General features: G+C 39.3%; 1 protein-coding gene across 2 annotated transcripts in view; it reads left to right on the top strand.

Annotated features, from left to right (window-relative positions):
• Window positions 1-9,009, top strand: part of Slc25a24 (solute carrier family 25 member 24) — a 48,229-nt gene extending 39,220 nt beyond the window's left edge. For both annotated transcript variants that reach the window (XM_063255235.1, XM_063255226.1), the window contains 2 exons: window positions 4,185-4,335; window positions 7,022-9,009. In XM_063255235.1, coding sequence (XP_063111305.1) covers window positions 4,185-4,335; window positions 7,022-7,206 — 336 coding nt within the window. In that variant the 3' untranslated portion in view covers window positions 7,207-9,009. The remainder of the gene's footprint in view (window positions 1-4,184; window positions 4,336-7,021) is intronic.
• The last annotated feature ends 14,560 nt before the right edge of the window (window positions 9,010-23,569 follow it).

Below are 23,569 nucleotides of genomic sequence, written 5' to 3'. Positions count from 1 at the left end.
CTCTAATAGAATTGCCTATACCATTAGTTATAATACAATTGAACAAAACAGTAAAGAACAAAACCGACAAAACCAAACCATTGGAGACATTGTAGGTCTTCAAAAGTAGATAAAAGTCAACGAGAATGGGCGTTATAATGAATCTCATTATCTTCACAGCTGCTGCCTAAATTTTCGAACCTGATACTATCCAGCAAAACAGAATAGGGGAACATCAGTTAAAAACCAGATGGTGAGAGTAATACAGGGCTTTAAATCGAGGTAATGGAAAATCGAAGTGGGTTACTATAATATATCCTGTTATTTTTTTTCCTTTAATTAAAAGGATAAAAATTTTAAAAAAGTAAATAATGGAGTGGAGATTGAGATAAAAGAGGGCATAACAACGAAACAGCACAGATCAAAACATAACCATTTAAGCAGAATAGTGTTTCACCACCAGATAATCCTGACCTAAAAGTAGTTACCATATTGTCTCTTTCCTTGAAATCCTTGAGTACAACTTCGTATACTGTAGCATTAAGTATATCAAAACAGTGTAAAACCATTTAAGAGAATGACAGCATTACAGAGAATTTAGAATCGACTAACAGAAAATGAATAATGGTTTCTGTATAATCTCCTTGTCTTTAAAAGGTTTTTGCTTATACTATCATACATAATAAAATCCAGTAAGATACAACCTATTTAGACCATTGGAGACAGAAGGACAAAAGCTAGATGAGACTTCAAAACAAGATGATACTGAATCAGTATTACCTATTAAGATGTCATTTTCTCCAAAATAGCTGTTCCTATCATCCAATCTTCTCTGCCTCATTTCTGTTGAGCTCTTATTCTGTCAGTAGCTGTCAGTTTGTCTTCTTCACTTTGTTCTCTGCTCCATTAGTTGTGGCCTCCACTATTTCTGGATTCTTTGTATTTTTCTTTTTTTAGAATATCCTGCAATACTCTCTGTAGAGTTGAATTGGTGGTTGCAAATTCCCCCAGTTCCTCTTTATCCTGGAAGCACCTTGTTTTTCCATCAATTTCCAGGGACAGTTGTGCAGGATATCTCAATCTTGGCTGGAGATTATTATCTTTCAAAGCTTGAATTATTTCCCCCCATGCTCTTCGTGATTTGATGGTTTGTGCAGAGAAATCTGCTGTAATTCTGATGGGTGCTCCCTTGTAAGTGGTCTGTTTCTTGTCTCTGACAGCTTTTAATATTCTGTTCTTGTATTGAATTTCTGGAATTTTTATTATTATATGCCTGGGTGTTCCTCTGTTTGGGTTGTAGGTAGCTGGGGTCCTGTATGCCTCATACATCTGAGTATCTTTACCTTTTGCTAAATTAGGAAAATTCTCCTGGATTATTTCTGTGAGTAGCTTTTGTAGTTCATTTGTTTGTGTCCCTACTTCTTCTTTTATGTTCTTAATCCTTAAGTTATGGATCCTCTTATCATCTTCTTGTCTTTGTATTATTGCTGTTTGTTTCTTTGTTATTTTTAAGAAGTTTTTCATTTCATTCTCCCATATTACAATTCTGCCCTCCAGTTCAGATAGTCTGTCCTTAGTTTCTTTCAAGCTGTTATGCCAGTCTTCGATAGACTTCTTAGTTTCTTGGTAGTCCCTTTGAACCTGCTTCACGTATTCTATGCTTTCCCTGTTTTCTCCATCAAACAATTCTCCCCTCTTTTTCTGTTCTTCCATTCCACCATCTGTTTTTTCTTGGGTGGGGCTTAGCATTTCTCCAACTATTTTGCATACTTCTAGCTTCAGGTCGTTGATAACTTCATTCCTGAATTGGTCTATGAGGCTCTCTATATGGTGCTTTATGTGTATTGGTGCGGTGTCCGCTATTGCCTGTTTCTCAGAATTGGGGGCCGAGGAGCCTTTCTTTTTGCTGCCTCTTCCCATATTCTCTGTTCCTTATATATGCAAGCTTATATGAGAGGCCCAGCTTCTCTCCCTGTCAGCCACAGCCTGATCGAATTGCGCCGGTTAGGTGTTCCCACTCACCGATGCGCACCAGGCAGCCTCCGCGAGGGCCCGCCCCTCCTGGCCTCCGTCAGGCTCTGGGATCTGGTTTGGGCCAGCCTACGGGGTCCGCCGACAGCGTCACCCAGGCCAGGCACTTTTCACCAATCCCGCCCGAGAGGGGAATGTGTGGCTGGAGTCGCCACTGCGCCCTGCTCCTGCAGGACTGCTCGGGCCCAGAAAGTCTGCTGGAGTCAAACTGTGGTGGAGTGTCAGTTTCTCTCACTCACCTCGCCACAAGTCAGAACATGCCTCCCTGCCCGTCCTGTTTTAGACTCCGTTCACAGACTCCCGTTCTCAGAGTTTCCGCACTTCTCTCTCCTTGCCGAGCCGATGTAGAGGCAGCCAGCCACTGCGCGGCAGGAAACCCAAATCGTGGCTTCCAATGGCACAGGGTCCAGCCTCAGCAGCGAGACTTTTCTGTTCCTGTTTTAGCACCAGGACTGCATTCCAAGTTGGTTTCTCTCAGCCGAGTTCGTTCCTGAGTCAGCAGAGCATAACTCCACCTGCTTATGTCTCTTTAGTCGCACCATACCTGGCTTCTGAGCCTAGTTTTTCAGAGAGCCTCCGGTAGTTGCTGTTATCTGTCCGCCATGTTCTCCCGGAAGTCCTTTTTTTTTTCTTTTTCATACCAGGAATTGAACTCAGGACCTTGTGCTTGCCAGGAAGGCACTTGTGCTACTAAAACTCCATTCTTATCTTAGTCACTTTCTTTGTCACTGGGACACAGTATCTGATACTTGCAACTTATAAGAGGAAAAGTTTTTAGCTCACAGCTAATAAAAGTTTAAGTCTACAGTCATCTGGCTCCAATGCAGGACAGTGTGGCAAAGGAGAGTTGCTCTTGGCATAGCAGACAAGAAGCAGAGAGAGTGGAGGAGCTGGGGAGGAGGATAAACCCTTCCAGGCCACACCCATAGGGACTTCCTCTCTGTCCAGGCCCTAACAGCAAACCAGCTCTAATTCCCTGTAACCACTTTCCAGAATTCTCACCTATGGGCATGTGTGGCTGTTGGAGTTTGTGTCTAGATACAAACTGTTAACAATTCCTTTGCAACTCTGCCTTCCCCCTACTTTGTGACTGATGACGCATATAACCTCTTTTAATACTGTGTATCCATTAGCATAGCTTTTCAGTTACTTTTAAGACTTTCATTTTCTAATTTCTGCTACAGATTTCAAAGTTATTATACCTATGTTATCCTACTATAGGATTTTATAGTTTTCCATACATACTCGTGGAGTTTTACCCTTTTGTATAGTTTCATGTTGCTTCTTATTGTACTTTTATTTCAACTTGATTTCCTTTAAGGTTCTTGTAGGGCAGGTCTAATGGTGATATATTGTCTTGGTTTTATTTATCTGGGAAGCTCTTAATTTTTTCTTCATATTTAGAGGACAGTTTTGCCATGTAATATTTTTTGTTGGTAGGTTTTTCTTTTTTAATTTTAGCACTTTGAATATAATGTCCTGATTATTTCTATCTGCTGATAATATTAAAGGGTTAATAGAAATTTAGTGTTATATAACTTTTCACATATTAGCATATATTATTATACTTCAAAGTGTTGTGTTTAAAGAATTGACACAGCAGCCAGGTCTGGTAGCACACACCTATAATCCCAGCCTTTGGAAGCCAAGGCAGTTGAATTGCAAGTTCAAGCCCAGTCTGGGCAATTTAGAACTTGTCTCAAAAAAAAAAAAGTGGGGGTGGGGAGGTTGAGAATGTGGAATGCCTGGGTTCATTTCCTGTAATGAAAAAAAGTTAATATATTTGATACATTTTATCCCTGTTATTCCTTCTAATGAAATGCAGGATGTAGAGTAATGGGAAAGAATGTGACCCTGGACCAGCGCACCTGATTTTGAGCCTTTGTTAAAAAGCTCCATTGAGATGAAATTTCCTCATTTCTAAAATCAGAATAATAGATCCAAGTTAGAGTTTTTATAAAGACCAAGTGAAATATATATTAAATAAAATATAATTAGTACTATCATTATTTTATTAATACCATAAGAATGGTCTTTTTATTTAATGGTTGGTGTGCTATTGATTTTCATGTTTGTTTAGCAGAAAATGAGTAACCAGAGCAAACCTCTTATAAAAGCAGCTGTCAAGTTAGTGGCTCATTATTTTTTTTCTTCTTTCTCTGTTTCTTGGTCAGCTTTTGAAGTCCCATTGGTTGGATAATTTTGCAAAAGACTCTGCCAACCCCGGTGTCATGGTGTTGCTGGGATGTGGTGCCTTATCCAGCACGTGTGGCCAGCTGGCCAGCTACCCCTTGGCTTTGGTGAGGACTCGCATGCAAGCTCAAGGTGAGGTTTTGGTTAAAGGATGGCACTGATGGAAGTTCCGAATCAGTCATGTGATGCTGAAACTTCAAGCCCTGCTGAAACAGCTGAGGATGGTTTTTAAGACACAGTTTTTCAACTTTTTAAAAATTTTTACATCCCTAAGATTTCTTTTTAGAAATTCTTTTTGTAGTATCTCTTTCTTCATGAAATTGTAATGCCAGATACACTGAATGTGTATGTGTCATTTATATATGAGCAGAATAAGGTTCTTCCTTTGGTCTGTGTTGAATGTGTGTTTTAAGAGCATAAAGTTTGGTACGTGGATGAATTTGGGTTCAGATCCTTGCCCCAGATCTCTTTAAGGTTTTCATGTTTTCTTCTATGAGTGGGAATGAGAAGAATTAGTATCAAGATACGTAAAGCACTGACTCTTGCTACATTCTTGGTAAACGATAACTAGAATTATTGATGCTGCTTGGACTTCACTTTTGACCTATGATTCCTCCTCACGGACACTTTCTCCTTCACTAGCTTGGGTTTACACTGTATGATACTGGTTCTTTACCAAGCTCATAGATTATTCTTTTTTTAACTGGTTTTTTTGTTTTGTTTTGTTTTTAGTTCTATACCCATCCTATAAAGTATGCATTCTGTGCCTTTCTTTTCCTTTCTCCCTTTTCTGCAGGTAGTCTCACCTACCATCATTTCTTTAAATTATAGATCTCAAGCATTTATTGCTTTGTCCTTCACCTCTCTTCCAAAGTCAGTCATCCCTCTTGGATCAAGAAGTCAGTCATTAATTGATAGGTATTTGAAGACTCTACGAGATGCCAGGGTTAGAGCACTCAACAAGTCAGATGTGGTTGCTGTCTTTTAGAGTAGAGAAGACCTACATCCAGCAAGTAACCGCATTAAACCACCTGCCCTTTGTTAGGGAAGCACAGAGCAAGAACTCAAACCTGATTCCAGCAGGAGACTGGGAAGACAAGTGAGGGTTTGCTGGGCCCAGATGGGGGCAGTGAAGCATTCTGTTCCAAGGAAAAGCATGTGTGAGGTATGAGCAGGAGTAAGCCATATTTAAGAAGCTGAGAGATGATCATATGGCTACAGAGGAAAATGCAAAGTAGAGAACTAAATGTTTTATATGTATTCTTTCATGTAACCATTGGAGCATGATGCTAATATTGTCTCCACTTTGTAGATGAGTAACTGGGGAAAAGAGAGATTAAGGAACTTCTGCATGGTTATATATTTGGTAAATAGTGGAGATAGAATTCAGACCCAAGGGGGTTTAGCTCAGTGACATAAGTGCCTGCTTAGCAAATGTAAAGTCATGAATTCAATCCCTGGTACAAAAAAAAAAAAAAAAACAAAAAAAAAAAAAACAAAAAAAAAAAACAAAAAAAAACAAAACCAGAATTCAGACCCAAGCAGTATGATTCAAACTGTTTCCTAGCAAAACCTGCCAGTCCGGCAGGCCAGGTCTTTGCCTGACTGCCAGATTTGCCATTTCTGAAGTCAAGTTCTGACCATTTCATACCATTCTTTGACACTCTTTAGTGTTTCAGAGTAAATTGTGAAGTTCTTAGCAGGAGTTCTAAACCCTCAATAACATGTTTGAAGAGGTGGGGCAAGGGAGATTTTTGCTGGTGAGATTCCCCTGCTAAAAAAAATGCATGGGTGCAAGACATCAGCAACCACAGCAGGGAGCTGGGCAGAGTGCAAGGCAGGCACTTCATTGAATTAATTCTTATACAAGTCGTTACCAGATATTTACATTCTTGCATGATGGCCTCACTGGCACATGTGTGATTATCTAATGCTAAGTCATGGTTATATAAGTGTGTCTCACTGTGTGCCTGCACTGGACAATGAGTTCTTGTCTTTATCATGTCCCCAGTTGAGTGGTTCCCACAAGATTTTAGGAACCTCCCCCCGCCCCGCTTAATTTTTGCTTCATCTCCACTTCTTTACTACCTCCCCCATGTCCAGCAGCTTGGTACTACTGTGTCTGCACAACTTGGCTCTCTGTACAAAAAGCACATCTGACAGTCAGCTGTACTCCTAGCGCTGTGTTTCTGTCCTAGCTACATTATTGTGGCAGCAGCACAGACTTTCATTTATACCTTTTCTTGCCTATTGAGATACTTTTCAAGGCTAAGATTCTCTGTACTTCTCCTAAACTTCCTGATCCTTCCTCTTACTTCTCCTACCTTGCAAAATTTAACTGTTCTCTCCTCACTGCTTAGTGAATGAACAAGGGAAGACGAGGTCACAGAGCGGTGTGATAGGAAGCATATGGCTTTACAGTTAATAGATCTTATGTTCTTGGCTCTACCATTTGCTAGCTACATGTTTTAGACAGACTTCTCCATCTTTCTAAGCCTTTAATTCTTTATTTATAAAATGACTGTATTTACCTTATAGTGTTAGAATGGAAAGTAACCTAATATGTAGCACACAGTGATCAATCAATAAAGTATTACTACAGTATTATCATCAGTTTCATAGGTAAGGCACTCACTGTTAGTTGCTCTACAAAGAGAATTATATACAAATATATTTTCTTGGACCTGTCGAAATTGTTTCATCCTTTCATTGTATTCTAGATATTGTTATGAATCCTGATTGTTTACTGTAATAATAATCAAACATACTTGAATAATGAATCAACCTATTTTTTCTTTTTTTTAAAAAAAATTTCTAGCCATGGTAGAAGGAGCCCCACAGCTTAACATGATTGGCCTCTTCCGACGAATAATTTCCAAAGAAGGAATACCAGGACTTTACAGAGGCATCACCCCCAACTTCATGAAGGTGCTCCCTGCTGTAGGCATCAGTTATGTGGTGTATGAAAATATGAAGCAAACTTTAGGGGTGACTCAGAAATGACATACGGAAGTTTTTGCTTCAGAACGACTATTAACATTTTCTACAATCTCTTCAATGTCTCCTTAGAATTGCAACATGTTCATGACAAAAGAAACTGTATTTTTTCCACAAAATGGAAGAGCATTTCATAAATTACTTCAAATATTTGGGTTCGATTTTGTGTATTAAGAAATTATGGTTTTAATGGTTTTTGAAGAAACCACATAATTGTATCTTTTTTGTGATTTGTTCTTATGCAAATGTGTGCCGTGAATCCTAAGTCTGAAAATGCACTTCCTTGAATTAAATTTGCTTTGCATGGTACAATTATAAATCACAATTCTTTATTTTGGTTGGTTCAGCTGTATGTCAGTTCCTTTATAAAGGAATTGTTGTCTTTAGAACTGATCAATGTTAAGACTTGTTTTATGTATTCTGAATGCCTTTGAAGACTTGTAAAATTTTACCAACAGAGCTATTAATAGAAAATCATTGTACCTAAAATATACTTTATGGCAGCTAAACAAGAATAGAGTTTATGTTCTTGTGTTTCTTCAAGTGGATGAGAAATGAACATAAGTGGCAGAATTCATGATGGAGAGTACTAAAATAATTTTAGTGAACACTTTCTGTCTTACTTGCATTGTTATTTGGTTCCTAGGATTACATTCTAATTGTCTTATTTGCTACTAAATTATCAACACAAGACACCTTATTTCAAAGATTCTGTTTATTTTGTCTTTGCTTTGAAAAGTAGCAGGGAATGAAACCCTTTTACTTGCATCAGTTTCTGAAGAGCATCTCTCTGTTTGTCCTTTGTTTCCTACTATTTGAATGAGATTTTGTTTTAATCAGGAAGGATTCTTGGGACCATTCTTGGTAGTCTTTTTAATGACCTGACGTGGGTTGAGCATGAGTGAATATTACATGCTCATTTCCTCCTCACTGGTGGATTTCTTTGAACCTGCTGTTTTCAGTTGGGAGGCATAAAGTTAAGAGAACAGTGCATAGTGATATTAGTATGTATTAATCTTATGCATTAGACATCCAGAGTTAAATGAAGGGCCTGATTTGTGAACATATACATCCATATTTTAACATGCCTCAAGTTTTAGGAACATGTTAGAAAATTATAAAATTTGTAGCTTTTAAAAAATTTTACTGAAGTCATTTTTATAGTCAGTCATCTTTTCTGATTTGTGATTAGAACTTAAAATGTATTTATTAGTTGAGATTATTCTTTCTTAACACTTTTTAGCCTTATTTAGTTTCTAATACTATGTGATATAAATTGCAACATTTTCACAAAAATCTATTGATGTAATAGACATTTATTTTATTTGAACCTACCTCTTTTATTTTGGGAACCAAAGAGAAAAAATGGATTTGCATTTGTGAAACATATTCTAAAATATAGTTTCAGTTATATTACTTATACTTCATGAAAGTCTTGATATTTTTATACTAGGTAATAATCATGGAACTCTATCTACAGGGTTATTTGTACTTTCGAGTAATACATAAAACATTAAAGTGTATTATTATATTAGCTCTTTTTCTCAAAAATATAGAAATGAACTGCTACCATTTATGAAATTTCTGCTGGTGAAAAACATGAAAATACTCATAGTTCATTATGAATTTAATTTGTTACTTGTTGAACATTGGTAAGGTATGAATGTGATTTATCTATGCTTGTTGTATCTTTTAAAAAATGATCTTGTATCTTTTAGAAAAATGCCTCAAGTTGAAGATTGCTTGCTTCTAGTATTTTGTGCATATTTACTTTCTCTTTTATATTAAAAATGTTTATTTTTAACATGACTTGTTTCCTGATTTTTTTTTTTTTTGGTGGGGGGTACCGGGGATCGAACTCACAACTGTGTGCTTGCCAGGCAGGTGCTTATGCCGCTGAGCTAAATCCCTGGCCCCTAGTTTCCTGATTTTTAAAATAATTTATAAGTAATGCAAAAATTGTGTCAGATAGCTTATATGATTGCAGTGGTTTGAATAATGGTCTTCACATCTGTCTCCTACAGTCTTTCTAAATATTTTGGCTCTTCCTGAGCAGCCGTAGCTCCTGTCTCTCTTATACATTTTGGCATAAGATCTTTTTTTTCCTGTCATTCACACTTAGGTTTACAGTGCTGGGAGTTCACAGTGTCAAGGAGGATGCAATGCTATAGGATTAGCTTGGTACATCTTGTGGAATGTGTTTGTATTGAAATTGTTGGAAACAAAATTTAAGTGAACTTACTGGTAAACAATTTTAAAACTTTTTTTTAAGGAAATGTAAAATTTGATGTAGAAACATACTAGAAAAGCTCTGCATTCCAACTGCAGTACTACTCAGACATCAGACATCATGCATCAGTCCTCTGCTACATCAAAAATGCTGCCAGGTTTGTTTGCCTTAGTCTGGTCTCCCTGTTAAGACAAAGCTTCTTGCAAACGTAGGTTGTGTTGACAGTAATGCGTTCGTGGGATATCGTCCCAGTGCATATGTATAAAAGAAAGTGTGACATGGTTTTCTCCTCCCTAAACGGGAATTTTGCAAGCCCTTTTGGCCTTGAGGAATTTCCGTTTTGGAGAAGAGGAACAAAAGAGCCACACTGTTTGTGGAGGGCCTCCCAGCAACCCATCCTGTCCCCTGCCCTGCTCAGCCCGGGGAAGCAGCCCCACCATGGTTTGTCTACCTGCTGCTTCATGCAGGGCGGGGCTGGGCTGAAGTCCCAGCTGCCTGGCCTGGCCTGGCCTGGCCTGCTGCTCCTCTCAGACCACAGTGTGAGTGAAGACACCTGCCAGTCACCACCTGCTGGAGGGTGTTCAGGAAGTATAACAGATAAACATATTCTCGGGTGTCAGTGGGACCAGATGCAGCTACAGCCACCGCGGGAAACATCTGCTATGAAAGCAGGAGTGCCTCGGTCACTCCTTTGTCTCTCAGTGAGTCTTTATTATGTGCCTACTGTGTGCCAGGGCCTCCCTCCTCTGAGGATGGGAGTTCTGTTACCAGAAACATTGAAAAATGGCCCCATTTCTGGTAATCATCTTTTCTAGCATAGCAAAATAGATTTCCCCACTGCTGTCCCATCACACTGGCCCATTCCCCAGGTAATATGTCTATTAATTCCCATTTCTCCAGGGAAAATTTTAATTTTTAAAGGCAGAATTAACTTACTTTTACAAGAATTACAGAGAATGTAAATCTTACCAAATTAAGGCTACAGAAAGGCTCACTCTTTCCTCTGGTGTCTGTGTCTGCTCATGGGTTATTTGGTTTTACAGTAATCCATACGAGATTTGCAATGTTGGAAAAAAGATTTGTTTATTTTTTCTTGATAGTTTCCTGTTTTGAAGTCACTTCCACAAGGCCAGATAATAATGAGTGATTTGTGTTTTGTTGCTCTTGAAAGTGGGGGCTGGTTTGATGCAGGGATTTCAAAGCATTCTAAAGTACCTTTCAAAATTAGGTTTATTCCAGAGCCCAGATTTCTCTAATCAGCCATGTGTTCATTGGGTTTATACCTATCTTGTTTCACAGTTCTTTTCTGCCCAAGGTGAATATTCTCTGCTCAGCGTGAATTAGTCTGAATCCTGACACTTTCCATCAGTGTCTACCTCAGATAGATAGCACTCAGCCCGTCTTTGACATCCTGTAAATGGTCCCGACATCAATCTTAGAGGACCAAGATGTACAAAACATGACATTTCCTTTAACTCCATTTAAATCTGGCAGGAAGCTCCTGTGTGATTCAGGGTTGTGCCAGAGACTTGGGGTCTTGGACTCTCTAGACACCCATTTATGGTTCTCATCAGTCACCACCAAGGGGTCCTTGGTTCTAGCCGGACCATCTTGGCATGGGAATAGGTGGAAGTACCTGGGAATGTGGTTTTTCCATTCTGGGAGAGCGAAGAATTGAATGGGGCTTACTGACTCCCCCAGTCTGCTCTCTTTGATCTTAAGAGCACCCCTTTTGCACTTCCCTCTTAGACTCCTAGCATCTGTTCTGCAGGCAACCCAGATGTTTCAAAAGACAGATGAAGTTTTAACTGAAAGTGACTTCTGTATTTTTTCCCCTTAAAAATCACTAAGGGAAGGAAACGGTAAAGGCTTGCCTCTTAGCGTGACATGAGACGAAAGGGAAAATGTAAGGGGAATAAATACACATTGGTATTTCACTAGGTTGTCTTGATCCAGGCTCTCAAACTGCATCTTGGAAGGAAGCCTCATGTACTGTAGGCAGGGAGTTCCACACATGGAAAGCATTGCTTGGTTCATTTGTTTTATCTGAGAAGTAGATCATTCCACCTACTGACTCCAAATTCCCAAAGCTTCACTGATAGATGCAATATGATTTCATGGCCAGACAGTTCAGTAAACAGTGTCTAGAGTAAAAAGTAAACTATGTAACCGAGCATTGACAGTTTTCAAAAGCATAGGGAAGCGATGTAGGAGAAGTGAAAATTGGCTGTAATGTGGAAAACAATGGTAATTCAAACTATAGAAATTCTGAATCTTAGCTGGTTTGATGATTTGCCCTTTATGGAATGCTTCCACCTCATCTTTTTAACCCCATCTTTGAATTCTTGTCCCAGGCTGTTTCTGAGAGAATCCAATTTCAGCTGTTTACCTCAGAGAGATCTGAAGTAGCAGAAGAATAATTTCATTTATAGAGTGGGGAGGAAAATACCAAAAGAAGCAGCTAACAGAGTTACAAGTGAAAAAGCAAGACAAGAGGCAGGAAGGGGTGGAAAGAAAGACCTGCCTTCACGTATGCCATGTCTACGTTAACTCAGTTTAAATTAAAACAATTATTTAAGACATAAAGCAAATTGGAATAATGCAACAAATAAAGTCAGAAGGGCAGAGCCCAGAAGAGCTGAATGATCTGGGGTCTAGTTCCCACCACTTAGCTTCACCTGAGTATGTCAGTCATGTTCAAAAGACACCACAAACTGAGGTGAATGATTGCGTGGATCTGAACAGTTGTAAAATAGTCTCTGTAAGAAGTTTCAAAAGCATTTTATGATCTTAATCATTGTGACAAGGTTTGAATATGCTTCCGACTTTGCATTTTTACCATTGTACAAGAAAAAGCACTCGGGGGCTGGAGGTTTAGCTCAGCGGCATAAGCGCCTGCCTTAAGCAGGCAGTCATGAGTTCGATCCCCGGTACCGATAAAAAAAGGAAAAAAAGAAAAAAAGAAGAAAAAAAAAAAAAAAAAAAAAGAAAAAAAAAAAAAAAAAAGAAAAAGCACTCAAAATATTGACGATCACTATAGAAATGAGAAGGGATTTGTTAGATGGAACACTTAGCACTTTATGTAATACTACTTTTTGAAGATGCACCTTACACACTACTGCATAATATTCGTTAATAGAAGGGAACATTTTGTGTCTTGGCCTTGAATGTAGGTGATTGATGAATATTTTCTGGTCATCTATCCTGACTTCAATAGAAGTTGTGGCTCTTGAATAAAAACTCTCTGGTTGTAGATGTAAACTTAAAAATTGTATTTTTAATCGGAAAGCTGTAATTGCAAGTGTTTAGGACTGTCATGTGATATTCCCATATACAGAAGCACTAAATCCCAAAAGGTCCTCGAGTAACTGTCAGTGACACAATCGAACACTAGGTGGCAGACTTAGCTCAGCCAACTCTGCGGACTCCAGGTACCTGGACAGGACTGTAAAGTTTACAGCTTTGCCTTGCCTTTTCCCTTTTCCTTGACCTGGAAAATCACTGGGCTTCCTTCTAGGCCAAATTTAGATTTCCTGCGCAGCCATTCTTACCTTGTTTAGAGGAGTGAAATTCGGGTCAGCCTGTTACCGTTCCAGGAGAAAAATTGACAAGGACCTTTTGTGTGGTGCTGAAGAGAAGAAGGGCTTGTTACTTTTCTAGCCGTTTTCAAATATAGAAATACTCCATACTTTACAAGTCAAATTAGAAACCGTAGAAAGAACAAGTATTACTGTTCATACAGAATCACAGGTAAGTGTTCAGATATGGAAATTGTAACTTCAGAAAATATTTTTGGGTACTTGCTTTCATAGTGTGATGCATATATTTCCATTTGCTTAAAATAATTTGCAAAGTGTCATAATTTATGATGGTAGTACAAGGGTGGTGAAATAAGAAAAAAATAAACAAGTAGCAAATGCACCACAAAATTTACTTTTCTCCTTTTTACAAGAGTTTTTGTTGATTTTAAGCTTTCTGGTTGATGTATTTTAAAAGAAGGGTTTCACATGAACAGAACTGGCTTCTATCTGGAATGACAAACATCAGAGGAAGAATTTAATAGGAAAATCAGGTAATTCAATCTGTAATTTTGTATTACTCTGGAATATTCTTTAGGTTCAAGAAACAAGTAGGATAGAAACTTCAGTAAGAAAAAAATAGAAATTAGGAAGTGGAAGAGGATGCTGGGCTGTGAAGTGATATGGGGGACCCCACTTGATCTAACAGCTGTCAGTTCATTTTCCCAGCTCCATCCCGATGGCGGAATTGAAGAGGCACCAGCTCCTCCACCTCTCATCCCCCCGCCCCCCAACTCCACGAGCTGTTGTCAGCTACCATTCTTTACTTCCCGTTCTTGCCTCTGGTCTGCTAACTCACCAGTAAAACATTGCTAAGTGCTCACCCCTATAAAAATGCCAGAGTCTGAAAACCTTAGGGGGAAAAATGCTATAAAATGTAAAAAGAAAGCCAAGGTGATAAAACTGGCCTTGTTAATCTGCTAAACTCCATCAACCCTGCCAGAAACTGAGAGGTTTTCTATTTCACCTCTTTTCAGTTCATTTCCTCCAAATTCTCAGGGAAAATTCTGTGCTTAAAGAAAAAAGAAACACAACAGATCTAGAGCTGAGATCTAGTGATTTTTTTTCGCCCAAGTTTTAGGTACTGGTAAGATAGTTTCACCTAATGATCAATATATAAAACTGATTAGAGAATTTTATCAAAATAAAGATTATAAAAGATAAAAAAAGATGAAGCTCACTAGGGTACATTTATTTAGCTTCTAGATTTTAATTATTAGCTTATTTTAATATTTGGAACATTGTTTTTAGTATGGGATATCAGAGTGTATTTTGTACTTTAATACCAATTTTCATGATTTTACCTATTTTTCTTTTAAAGTTTTAATACAGTGCTTGGCAAACCCAAACCTTAGAACCACATGGAGGCAAATTTTAAATTCTCCACTCATAGCAATGGAATCAGAATCTCTGGGGATGGGATGCAGAACTTTTTTTTTTTTAATTACCCACTGTATGTTTGCAGTGTGGCGGCAAGGTTGAGAACCAACATGCACTGATTTCATTCTGACCACCATATATGCAAATGTCATGAGTAGCTGGGGTTAAAGAACTGTTAATAGAAGAAAGCATTTCAGTGCCCTCTTAGATACTGGAGACTGATTAGACATGGGATTAAAAATAGCAGCAGCTCCGGAGGCTCTCTGAAAGACCCAGCTTAGAATCCAGGAATGGTGCGGAGTGAGGAATCCTAAGCAAGAGAAGAGATATGCCCTGCTGATCCAAGAACGAATTGGGCTGAGAGAAACCAACTGGGAATGCAATCCTGGTGCTATAACAGGAACAGACAAAGCCTCAGCGTGGAAGCTGGAGCCCGTGCCATTGGAAACCGCAATTTGGGTTTCCTGCCGCCACGGCTACTTCTGAATCGGCTCGGCAGGGAGACAGAAGTGCGAAAGCTCTGAGAAGGGAATCGGTGAATGGAGTTGAGAGCAGGATGGGCGGGGAGCTGTGCATCGACCTGCGGTGAGTCAGAGAAACTGGGACTCTTCCACGATCTAGGAAGCTCCAACAGAGGACATTCTGGGACCAGGCAGACTTGCTGGAACAGGGCGCTGTAGTGACTTCAGTCACATTCCCCCTCTGAAGCAGGACTGGTGAGCAGTGCCTAGCCTACGTGATGCTGCTGGCTGAGACCCAGTAGGCTAGCACAGCCCAGGTCCCAGTGCCTGAAGGAGACCTGGAGGGGTGGGCCCCGCATAGGCTGCCTGGTCCGTAACTCCCTGGTGCACTGCGGTGGGTGGGAACACCTAGTCAGCGCAATTCAATCAGACTGTGGCCAACAGGGAAGGAAGCTGGGCCTCCTACATATGCTTGCATATATAAGTAACAAAAAATATGGGAAGAGGGAGCAACAAGAAAGGCCCTTCAGCCCCCAATCCTGAGAAACAGGCAATAGCGGACACCACATCAATAGACATAAAGCACTATCTCCAGAGCCTCATAGACGAGTTTAGGAATGAAGTTATTAATGACCTGAAGCTAGAAATAAGCAGAATAGTTAGAGAAATGCTAAGCACCACCCAAGAAAAAACAGATGGTGGAATGGAAGAACAGAAAAAGAGGGGAGAATTGTTTGATGGAGAAAATAGAGAAAGCATAGAATATGTGAAGCAGGTTCAAAGAGATTACCAGGAAACTAAAAACTCTATCGAAAACTGGCATAACAGCTTGAAAGAAACTAAGGATAGATTATCTGAACTGGAGGCCAGATTTGTAATATGAGAGCATGAAATGAAAAACTTCTTAAAAATAACAAAGAAACAAACAGCAATAATACAAAGACTAGAAGATGATAAGAGGATCTATAACTTAAGAATTAAGAACATAAAAGAAGAAGTAGGGACACAAACAAATGAACTACAAAAGCTACTTGCAGAAATAATCCAGGAGAATTTTCCTAATTTAGCAAAAGGTAAAGATACTCAGATGTATGAAGCATTCAGGACCCCAGCCACCTACAACCCAAACAGAGCTACACCCAGGCATATAATAATCAAAATACCAGAAATCCAATATAAGAACAGAATATTAAAAGCCGTCAGAGACAAGAAACAGATCACTTACAAGGGAACACCCATCAGAATTACAGCAGACTTCTCGGCACAAACCATCAAATCACGAAGAGTGTGGGGGGAAATAATTCAAGCTTTGAAAGATAAAACCTCCAGCCAATATTGAAATATCCTGCACAACTATCCCTGAAAATTGATGGAAAAACAAGGTGCTTCCAGGATAAAGAGGAACTAGGGGAATATGCAACCACCAATCCAACTCTACAGAGAATACTGCAGGATATTCTAAAAAAGGAAAATACCAAGATTCCAGAAATAGTGGCAGAGAGGCCACAATGAATGGAGCAGAAAGCAAAATGAAGAAGACAAACTGACAACAAACGACAGAAAAAGAGCTCAACAGAAATGAGGCAGAGAAGACTGGATGATAGGAAAAGCTATTTTGGAGAAAATGACATCATAATAGGTAATGCTGATTTAGTATCATCTTGTTTTGAAGTCTCATCAAGCTTTTTCTCTTCTGTCTCCATTGGTCTTAGCATGTTGTATCTTATTGGATTTTATTATATGTGATAGTATAAACAAAAACTTTTATAGATAAGGAGATTATACAGAAACCATTGTTCATTTTCTGTTAGTTGATTCTAAATACCCTGTAATACTGTCATTCTCTTGAATGGTTTTACATTGTTTTGATATATTTGATGCTACAGTATACGAAGTTATACTCAAAGATTTCAAGGAAAGAGACAATATGGTAACTACTTTTATGTCGGGATTATCTTGTGGTAAAACACTATTTTGCTTAAATGGTTGTGTTTTTTTCTGCGCTGTTTTGTTGTTATGCCCTCTTTTATCTCAATCTCCATTTTATTATTTACTTTTCATTTTTATCCTTTTAATTAAGGGAAAAATAAACTAAAAAATAGCAGGATATATTATAGTAATCCACTTTGATTTCCTGTTAACTTGATTTGAAACTCTGTATTGCTCTCACCATCTTGTTTTGACTGATGTTCCTCTATTCTGTTTTGCTTGATAGTACCAGGTTCGAAAGTATAGGCAACAGCTGTGAAGATAGTGGGATTCATCATGACGCCCATTCTTGTTGACTATTATCTACTTTTGAAGACCTGTAATGTCTCCAATGTTTTGGTTTTGTTGGTTTCATTCTTTACTATTTTGTTCAATTTTATTATAACTGATGATATAGGCAATTCTATTAGAGATAGCAGGAGGCATTATGGTAACCATTGTTGATCACCTTGTATTATGTTTTTACATTATCTATTATGTCCACCCTTTTGATTTGACCGACTCTGTTCTGTTATGTCACATTTGGTTTTACTCTCTTCCAAAAAAAGTAATAAGAACCGTGGGAGCAATAAAACCCAAAATGTGTAATAGTCATTGTACAAAAGAGAGGAAAAGAAAGTGCTCTAAGCGATATAACTGCATGTATATTTAAGTGTATAAGACAGACAATGATATTACTGAGTTTTGTTGGATCATTGAACAGAACTGTTTGGTCTCACTGTTTGAATGTCCACTATATAAGCTTTAGTTTTGTAACTTGAACAAATATTTCTAAGATGACAATATGTAATCCATTAACTAGTGATTTCCTACTGTTTATTATTTTTCTGAAATTCTGTATAACTTGTACCCTTTTTCTGCTTTTTTTCTTTTTCTCCTTAAATAAAATGAAGAAAAAAATAAAAAATAAAAATTGTTGAATCAAGGATGGCTCTAAATTTTTGACTCCCACAACTGGAAGGATGAATTTGCCTTTAATCCAGGAGGGAAGACAGCATGCATAACAAGGTGGGAGGAGTGGGAAGATGGAGGATTGAATTTTGTACACATGAAATTTCAGATACTCATGAAATATCCAGGTCAAAATTTCAAAAGTAGACAGTTGCAGCAGTCCAGGAACAAGTCTAGGCTACACATACACAGTTGAGAGTCATGGGCATCTAGATAGTGTGTAGAGCTACAGGATCAGAGATTATCTAAGTGAGACTAAGAAGGAGAAGACAGGGATGAAGACTGTCCTAGCATGAGGTTCAAGCCAGGATGAGAAAGCAGCCAAGGTTGTGGGAAGAAAAGGTCGGTGATGTCACCCGGCTTCAGGGTGCTGGAGTTTCCTTTTAGAGGTGACTTTTAGGATTTGGCTCGAACAAAGAACTGACTGAAACAAGCATAACTAGTGGTAAAGTTTTACATTTATTAAAGAAAGGAAAAAACAGGCTCTGTAGAGCGAGTTTGGGCCAAATAAAAGCAGGAAAAAGGGAGAAAATAAAGCCACACCCTATGGCAAAAGATGGGCTACTGTGAAGACATGGTGAGCACAAAAATGCTACCATGTCTTTTTTATGTTTCCCCCATGGGCATGTATCAACAGCATGTCCAGGTCATCCTATCAACAACCTGCTTGAGTTCTCGCGAGAAGTCCCCGTGCAGGGCTTTGGGACTGGTTCTGCGCATGTGTATTGGAATTTATGACTGACTTTCTCAGCTACTTTTAGCTACGCCCCGTCTTCCTAACTCAGAGATGTGGTTGGTCACCTCAGACAAAGAACTCGTCCTTCCTTCTATCTTTTGCTTTCACTCCAGAGAAAGAAGAGGACAAGAGAAGTACATGATACTTGCTGCTTCTATACACTTGATTTTCTCAAGCAGTGTTGATATTCACAGTGTAAGCCCAAAAAGCAGATAGTTCGAGTCATAGGAGGGGAAAGGAATTAGATGGTAGAGGAAGAAATATTAGGTTAGGACCATTAAATCAAAATGGAGTAAGGGAGAAGGAGGGGACAATTCATAGAGAAGTATGTGGGTAGGTGAATGGAAGTCTCCAAATACCTGGAAGAGCAAGAGTTGTGAGAATGATTAGTGAATAAACTGCAGGAGAGAGTAAACGAGGCAGAGATTCTGAGTTATAAATCCTGGAGTGACCAGGAAATTGGGAGGAAAATGTGGCAACAGGGGAAATCAGTGGCTGCATGGCAGGACCTTTGGTGGAGCAGGGGTTTTACAGGAGAGTGGAATGGTCTAGAAGGGAAAATAGGCAGTGTGGAGGACACGTCCCTCTTGCCACGTGGCACAGCGCAGGGGTGTCCTTATAGGATGTCTTAGCCACTCTCCTGGTCACTGGGACAAAATACTCAAAACCCACAACTCAAAGGAGGAGAGGTTTATTTTGGTTCACATTTTTAGTCACAATTGGCTTGCTGGAAAGCAAGACGGCATGGTGGAAGGATCAGGAAAGCTGCCAACCTCATGGCAGCCAGGAAGCAGAGAGTCAGAAGGACATGGAGTTATTAGGTAAGGGGAGGTCAAGAGAAGAGGGCTTATTAGGAGAGAGGAGGCCACGGGGCAACGAACTTTTAGAAAAGTTGGTGAAGGGGAGAGTTTAAAACGTGTATAAAAAACAGAAATGTAAGGCAATATTGCTATCAGTCCCCAGTTCCCTCTGTGGCAGGCTGTGCCCTAACTTTGCTGTCTGTGACCTGATGCAGGAAACTGCTTGCCAGCTGTCACTGGGTGAGTGACAAGGAGGAAGCTCTGAAGATCCACTCTGGGAAGATGCCAAGGTCAGCTGGCCAGTAAGTCCAAACTGAATCATCAATCCAGGTTACTAAGCAAGTGTGGAAAGCACAGTACAAACCTAAACACAAGAGTGGAGGAATCTAGAGAGCTGGGAGAGCTATGGTGTGGTGAGCAAGCAATAGAGACTGGGAGCATTCTGGAGTCAGAGCAGTGACCTGGATTTCTTTGTGGCCATTTTATAATTCAGACTCCGTGAAATCTAGAGTGGGTGGGTGTGGTTCATTTAAAAGGGCAGGAATAGGATGAGAGGAAGACAGGGCTTTCAAAGAGGGCAACATAGTAATTACCTCACAATGACAAGCTTGAAAAGAATGAAAGGAAATTAAACAATGAAGAAAATAGAGGCTGTGCCTTTTAAATCAAGAATAGTCAATTAAACTGTTTTGTTATGCAATATCTCATTCATTAGCCATTGAATTACCTCTGCTCTATGTACCACCCCCTAAAGTTAATTTTATTCCATTATGAAGGAATAAATCAAATCCAGTGAAAGGAAATCTGGCCTCTTTACTATCTACAGGAGGAGGGGCTTGAACCAAAAGTCTTTTTGTGGTTTAATATTTTTGGTCTCAATTTAATAAAGAAGAGGAAGCCCGAGGGATAGGAAAAGAGGTCAGGTTTAATCTTTTCCACTCCAAGTACATAAATAGAATAGAAAAGAGTAGTACATAGTAGATGTACATAGTAGATGTACATAGTTATAAAGAAGATGAAATCAACCTAGAAAATTCCAAATGTTAATGGGAACACACAAACATCAAGTCTTCACAGTGCTTGTGAAAGTACAGTAATCAATTCAAAGTTTTCATTGATACTTGCTGACTATACCAGAATTTTATTATTAGGTATATGCAAAGTTAAGTAATATGCTGTTTTGCCCTCAAAACTCATTTGTTGGAGCACAATTATAATGTAGGAACACATTTATAAAATAACAAACTTACAGGTATTTCATGATCAATTAGAGGTCTCTGACCAAGTTTCTGTCTCTGCTGTCCTTGATAGTGTCTTAAAGCCCAGCTAAATACCTCTGTTGAGCACTGAGTCAGAGTAATTGTCTGTACTTTAAGGCACTCTGGGCTAGGCAAGGACACCCAGTAAAGGCCTCCTCCCTGTACTGTTTCTGTGTTATGGTGACGCCTTTAACTGTGCTCACTCTGTAAGGGCCCCTCCTCTTGTTCCCCAAGTGTTTATATATTATAATAAACAACTGCTTTGTTTCAACAAATCTGTTTAAAACTAGCCTGTCAATGCATGTATCCAATTATGTGATGTTTTCTCACTTGCTTTGTATCTCCCACTTCTAAAATCTGTATGAACTGAGCTCTCAGTAAATTCAGCACTGTTGCCTTTGTGGAATTATCCCACAATAGTCCACTGGCATAAAGACTAAACACTGCCTTCTTATCTTCTCAGTGCAGTCTTCCTTTTGGTTTGGGTTGATTTTGGCAATTTTACTGCAACACATCACTACTGGAAAACTGACATGGAAAACCATTCAATACACAGCAATAATTGCTGTAATGTCAATTTGTTCAGTGAGTTGTGAGAACCACAGCAGGAGTGTTGACTAAGGGTCATAAGGGAGATGAAATTTTTGCTCAGCTTTGAAGGATGAGGAGAAGTTTGCTGCACAGGAAGATACAGAAAAGATGCTCTGGAGAAAGAGGGTAGCATAGATACACGGAAAGAGACCTCAAATGATGGTTTTGAGAAGATGCAAATTTTTTTACTGGGGAGAAGGGCAAAAGCTTTGATTAGAAGGATAAATACTGCTCCCATGCCATGCTAAGTAGTTGTGTTTTGTAAAGAAGTCGTTGGAGGAGTTTAATCAGAGAGGAATGACTTGGCTTACTTTCTTTCTGAGAAATGACAGAATTGGAGGGGAGTGGATTGGAGGCAGGTCCAGAATGAAGGCAGAGGCAAAGCTCTTTCTTTTCAGACTGTATCTCCACTGTGTCAAGCACTTTATTTGGTACATAGTTGGTACTAGAAAAATATTTTTGAATGTATAAAAGAAAGAGAGACAAAATTTCCTAGTTGGGACAATAGATACAGGATGCTGGGAGAGCTCTTTTCTGGGATAGCTGTGCCTGTCTGCTGCTGCTTGCTGTATTAGTCATCTCAGGCCTCATAAAAGCAGTGTACCAGGTAGAAAGATCGAAAAGGAAAGGAACACCAAAGAGCTGGCCTCATGGTAGCTGAGGCACAAGAGCTTCCGAAAGGAAATAGTAGCCATCTCCATCTCACGATGCAGAGATGTCCACAAGGGACAAGATCCTTGAGTTTTGCCAGGACTGAAATATTAAGTGGCTTCAGTAGGAAGGTTTTCAGTGGGATGGTAGCAGCAGATTCCCGAGGGCAGGGGGGAGGAATAAAGGGAGAAAAAGAGGACATCAGTCAGGTAGACACTCTTTTCTCAAAAGATTTAGCTGTGAAAAATGGGAGCAAGTAGCTTGTGATAGAGGCATGATCAAAAGTGTGTGCGTGTGTGCATGTGTGTATGTGTGCGTGCTTAAAGAGTGGTAGATTTATTCACTTGAGGAAAAGCCAAATAAAGACAGAATAATAAAGATAAGGTTAGATATAGGTAATTGCGATTTTTGTATTTTTTCATTTTAATTTTGAAAATGGATCTTTAGAAAGTGGATGGATGACAGTAAGTATGTAAATAATGAAAGAGGGACGCTGGATGGAAAAGTAGGAGACCTGGGTCTGGTGTCTGCGTAGGTGCCAACCCGCTCTGTGAGCATTACCAAGCTACTGATCGGCTCTGAGCCTCACCCCTTCATCCCTTCACTTCTCACGCAAGCGAAGTTCTGTGAAATTTCTTTCATCAGTAAAATTTCTAAGTGTTGTATGTTTGGCAGAATGAACACATGAGAACAAGGCTCTTCCCAAAGTATAGTTTGCTTTGACTACAATTTAGGTTCTTCGTCTTTAGAATTTTGCTTTATTTATATTATCACTAAGAACAAAGGAGATTAGTGAGAATGAGCATATGAGACTCAAGAAGCAAAGTAGTGTGAAAGCCACATTTCTAGTGTTTAACAATCATGCTAATATTCTTGACCTGGAGACTGTGCATGTTTTCCCTGTTTTGTATATATTACCCTAGAGTATGAAATCTTAGCAGAAGGGGAACCAAAATTAAATTAGGTTCTTATCTAAAGCTCTTAGATGCCCTGGTACAAACCTCTCAAGGATAGTAAACTAATCATTTCCCTGTGGATAGTGAAATTATGGTTTGCATAATTATTTTTTCATGATTTAATTGAAAATATTAAAGATTAACCACTCAGATACCAGGGACTCTAATGCAGGATAACACATTTCCATATTTTATCTCTGCAGCACTTGCAGCTTAGAAAGTTGAAACAGAAATGTTAGTGAAAAACAGAAGTGAGCTTAGATGTGGTTTTGGGCCATTTAAGTATGTGATTGCTGGCCCACGAGTAGATGCCACTTCCAGATTTCTGTGAAGTACAGAGCCTAGGACTTGCCTATCCCTGTGGCTGACTTCCTAATTCTGCCCATTGATGTTATCCTAACCAATCTTCCAGTGCCACTCAGACATTCACACCTCCAGACCTGAGTAGCTCAGGAAGTGCTGGCTTGTTATCACCTTATGAATAGACCCTTGCACAGCTCTCTGCTGCAGCCTGAGACTCCACCTCCTAAACTGTAATTTCTGGGGACACAACTCTTCACACCTCCTGGAAACCATCCTCAGTGCCTCCTGTTCTCCTCCATGCCTGGTGTGCCATATATTACTCTGGATTTTGCCTGTTTTCTGGGTTCCTGTCCTCTTGCTGTGTTCCTTGCTCTAACTGCAGTAACAACCTCCTGCTCTGGCTACCGACTCTCTCCCTGCATACCCAGTGCTGCTGCAAAGGCTAAGTTCTGGAATGTGGCACTCAAGTCCCTTCTGGTTTGGT

Source organism: Cavia porcellus, unplaced genomic scaffold (genome assembly GCF_034190915.1).
Source record: "Cavia porcellus strain 051 isolate PalLab524CR breed Dunkin Hartley unplaced genomic scaffold, mCavPor4.1 scaffold_1, whole genome shotgun sequence".
Lineage (NCBI taxonomy): Eukaryota > Metazoa > Chordata > Mammalia > Rodentia > Caviidae > Cavia > Cavia porcellus.
This window is presented reverse-complemented; position numbering and strand designations above follow the sequence as displayed.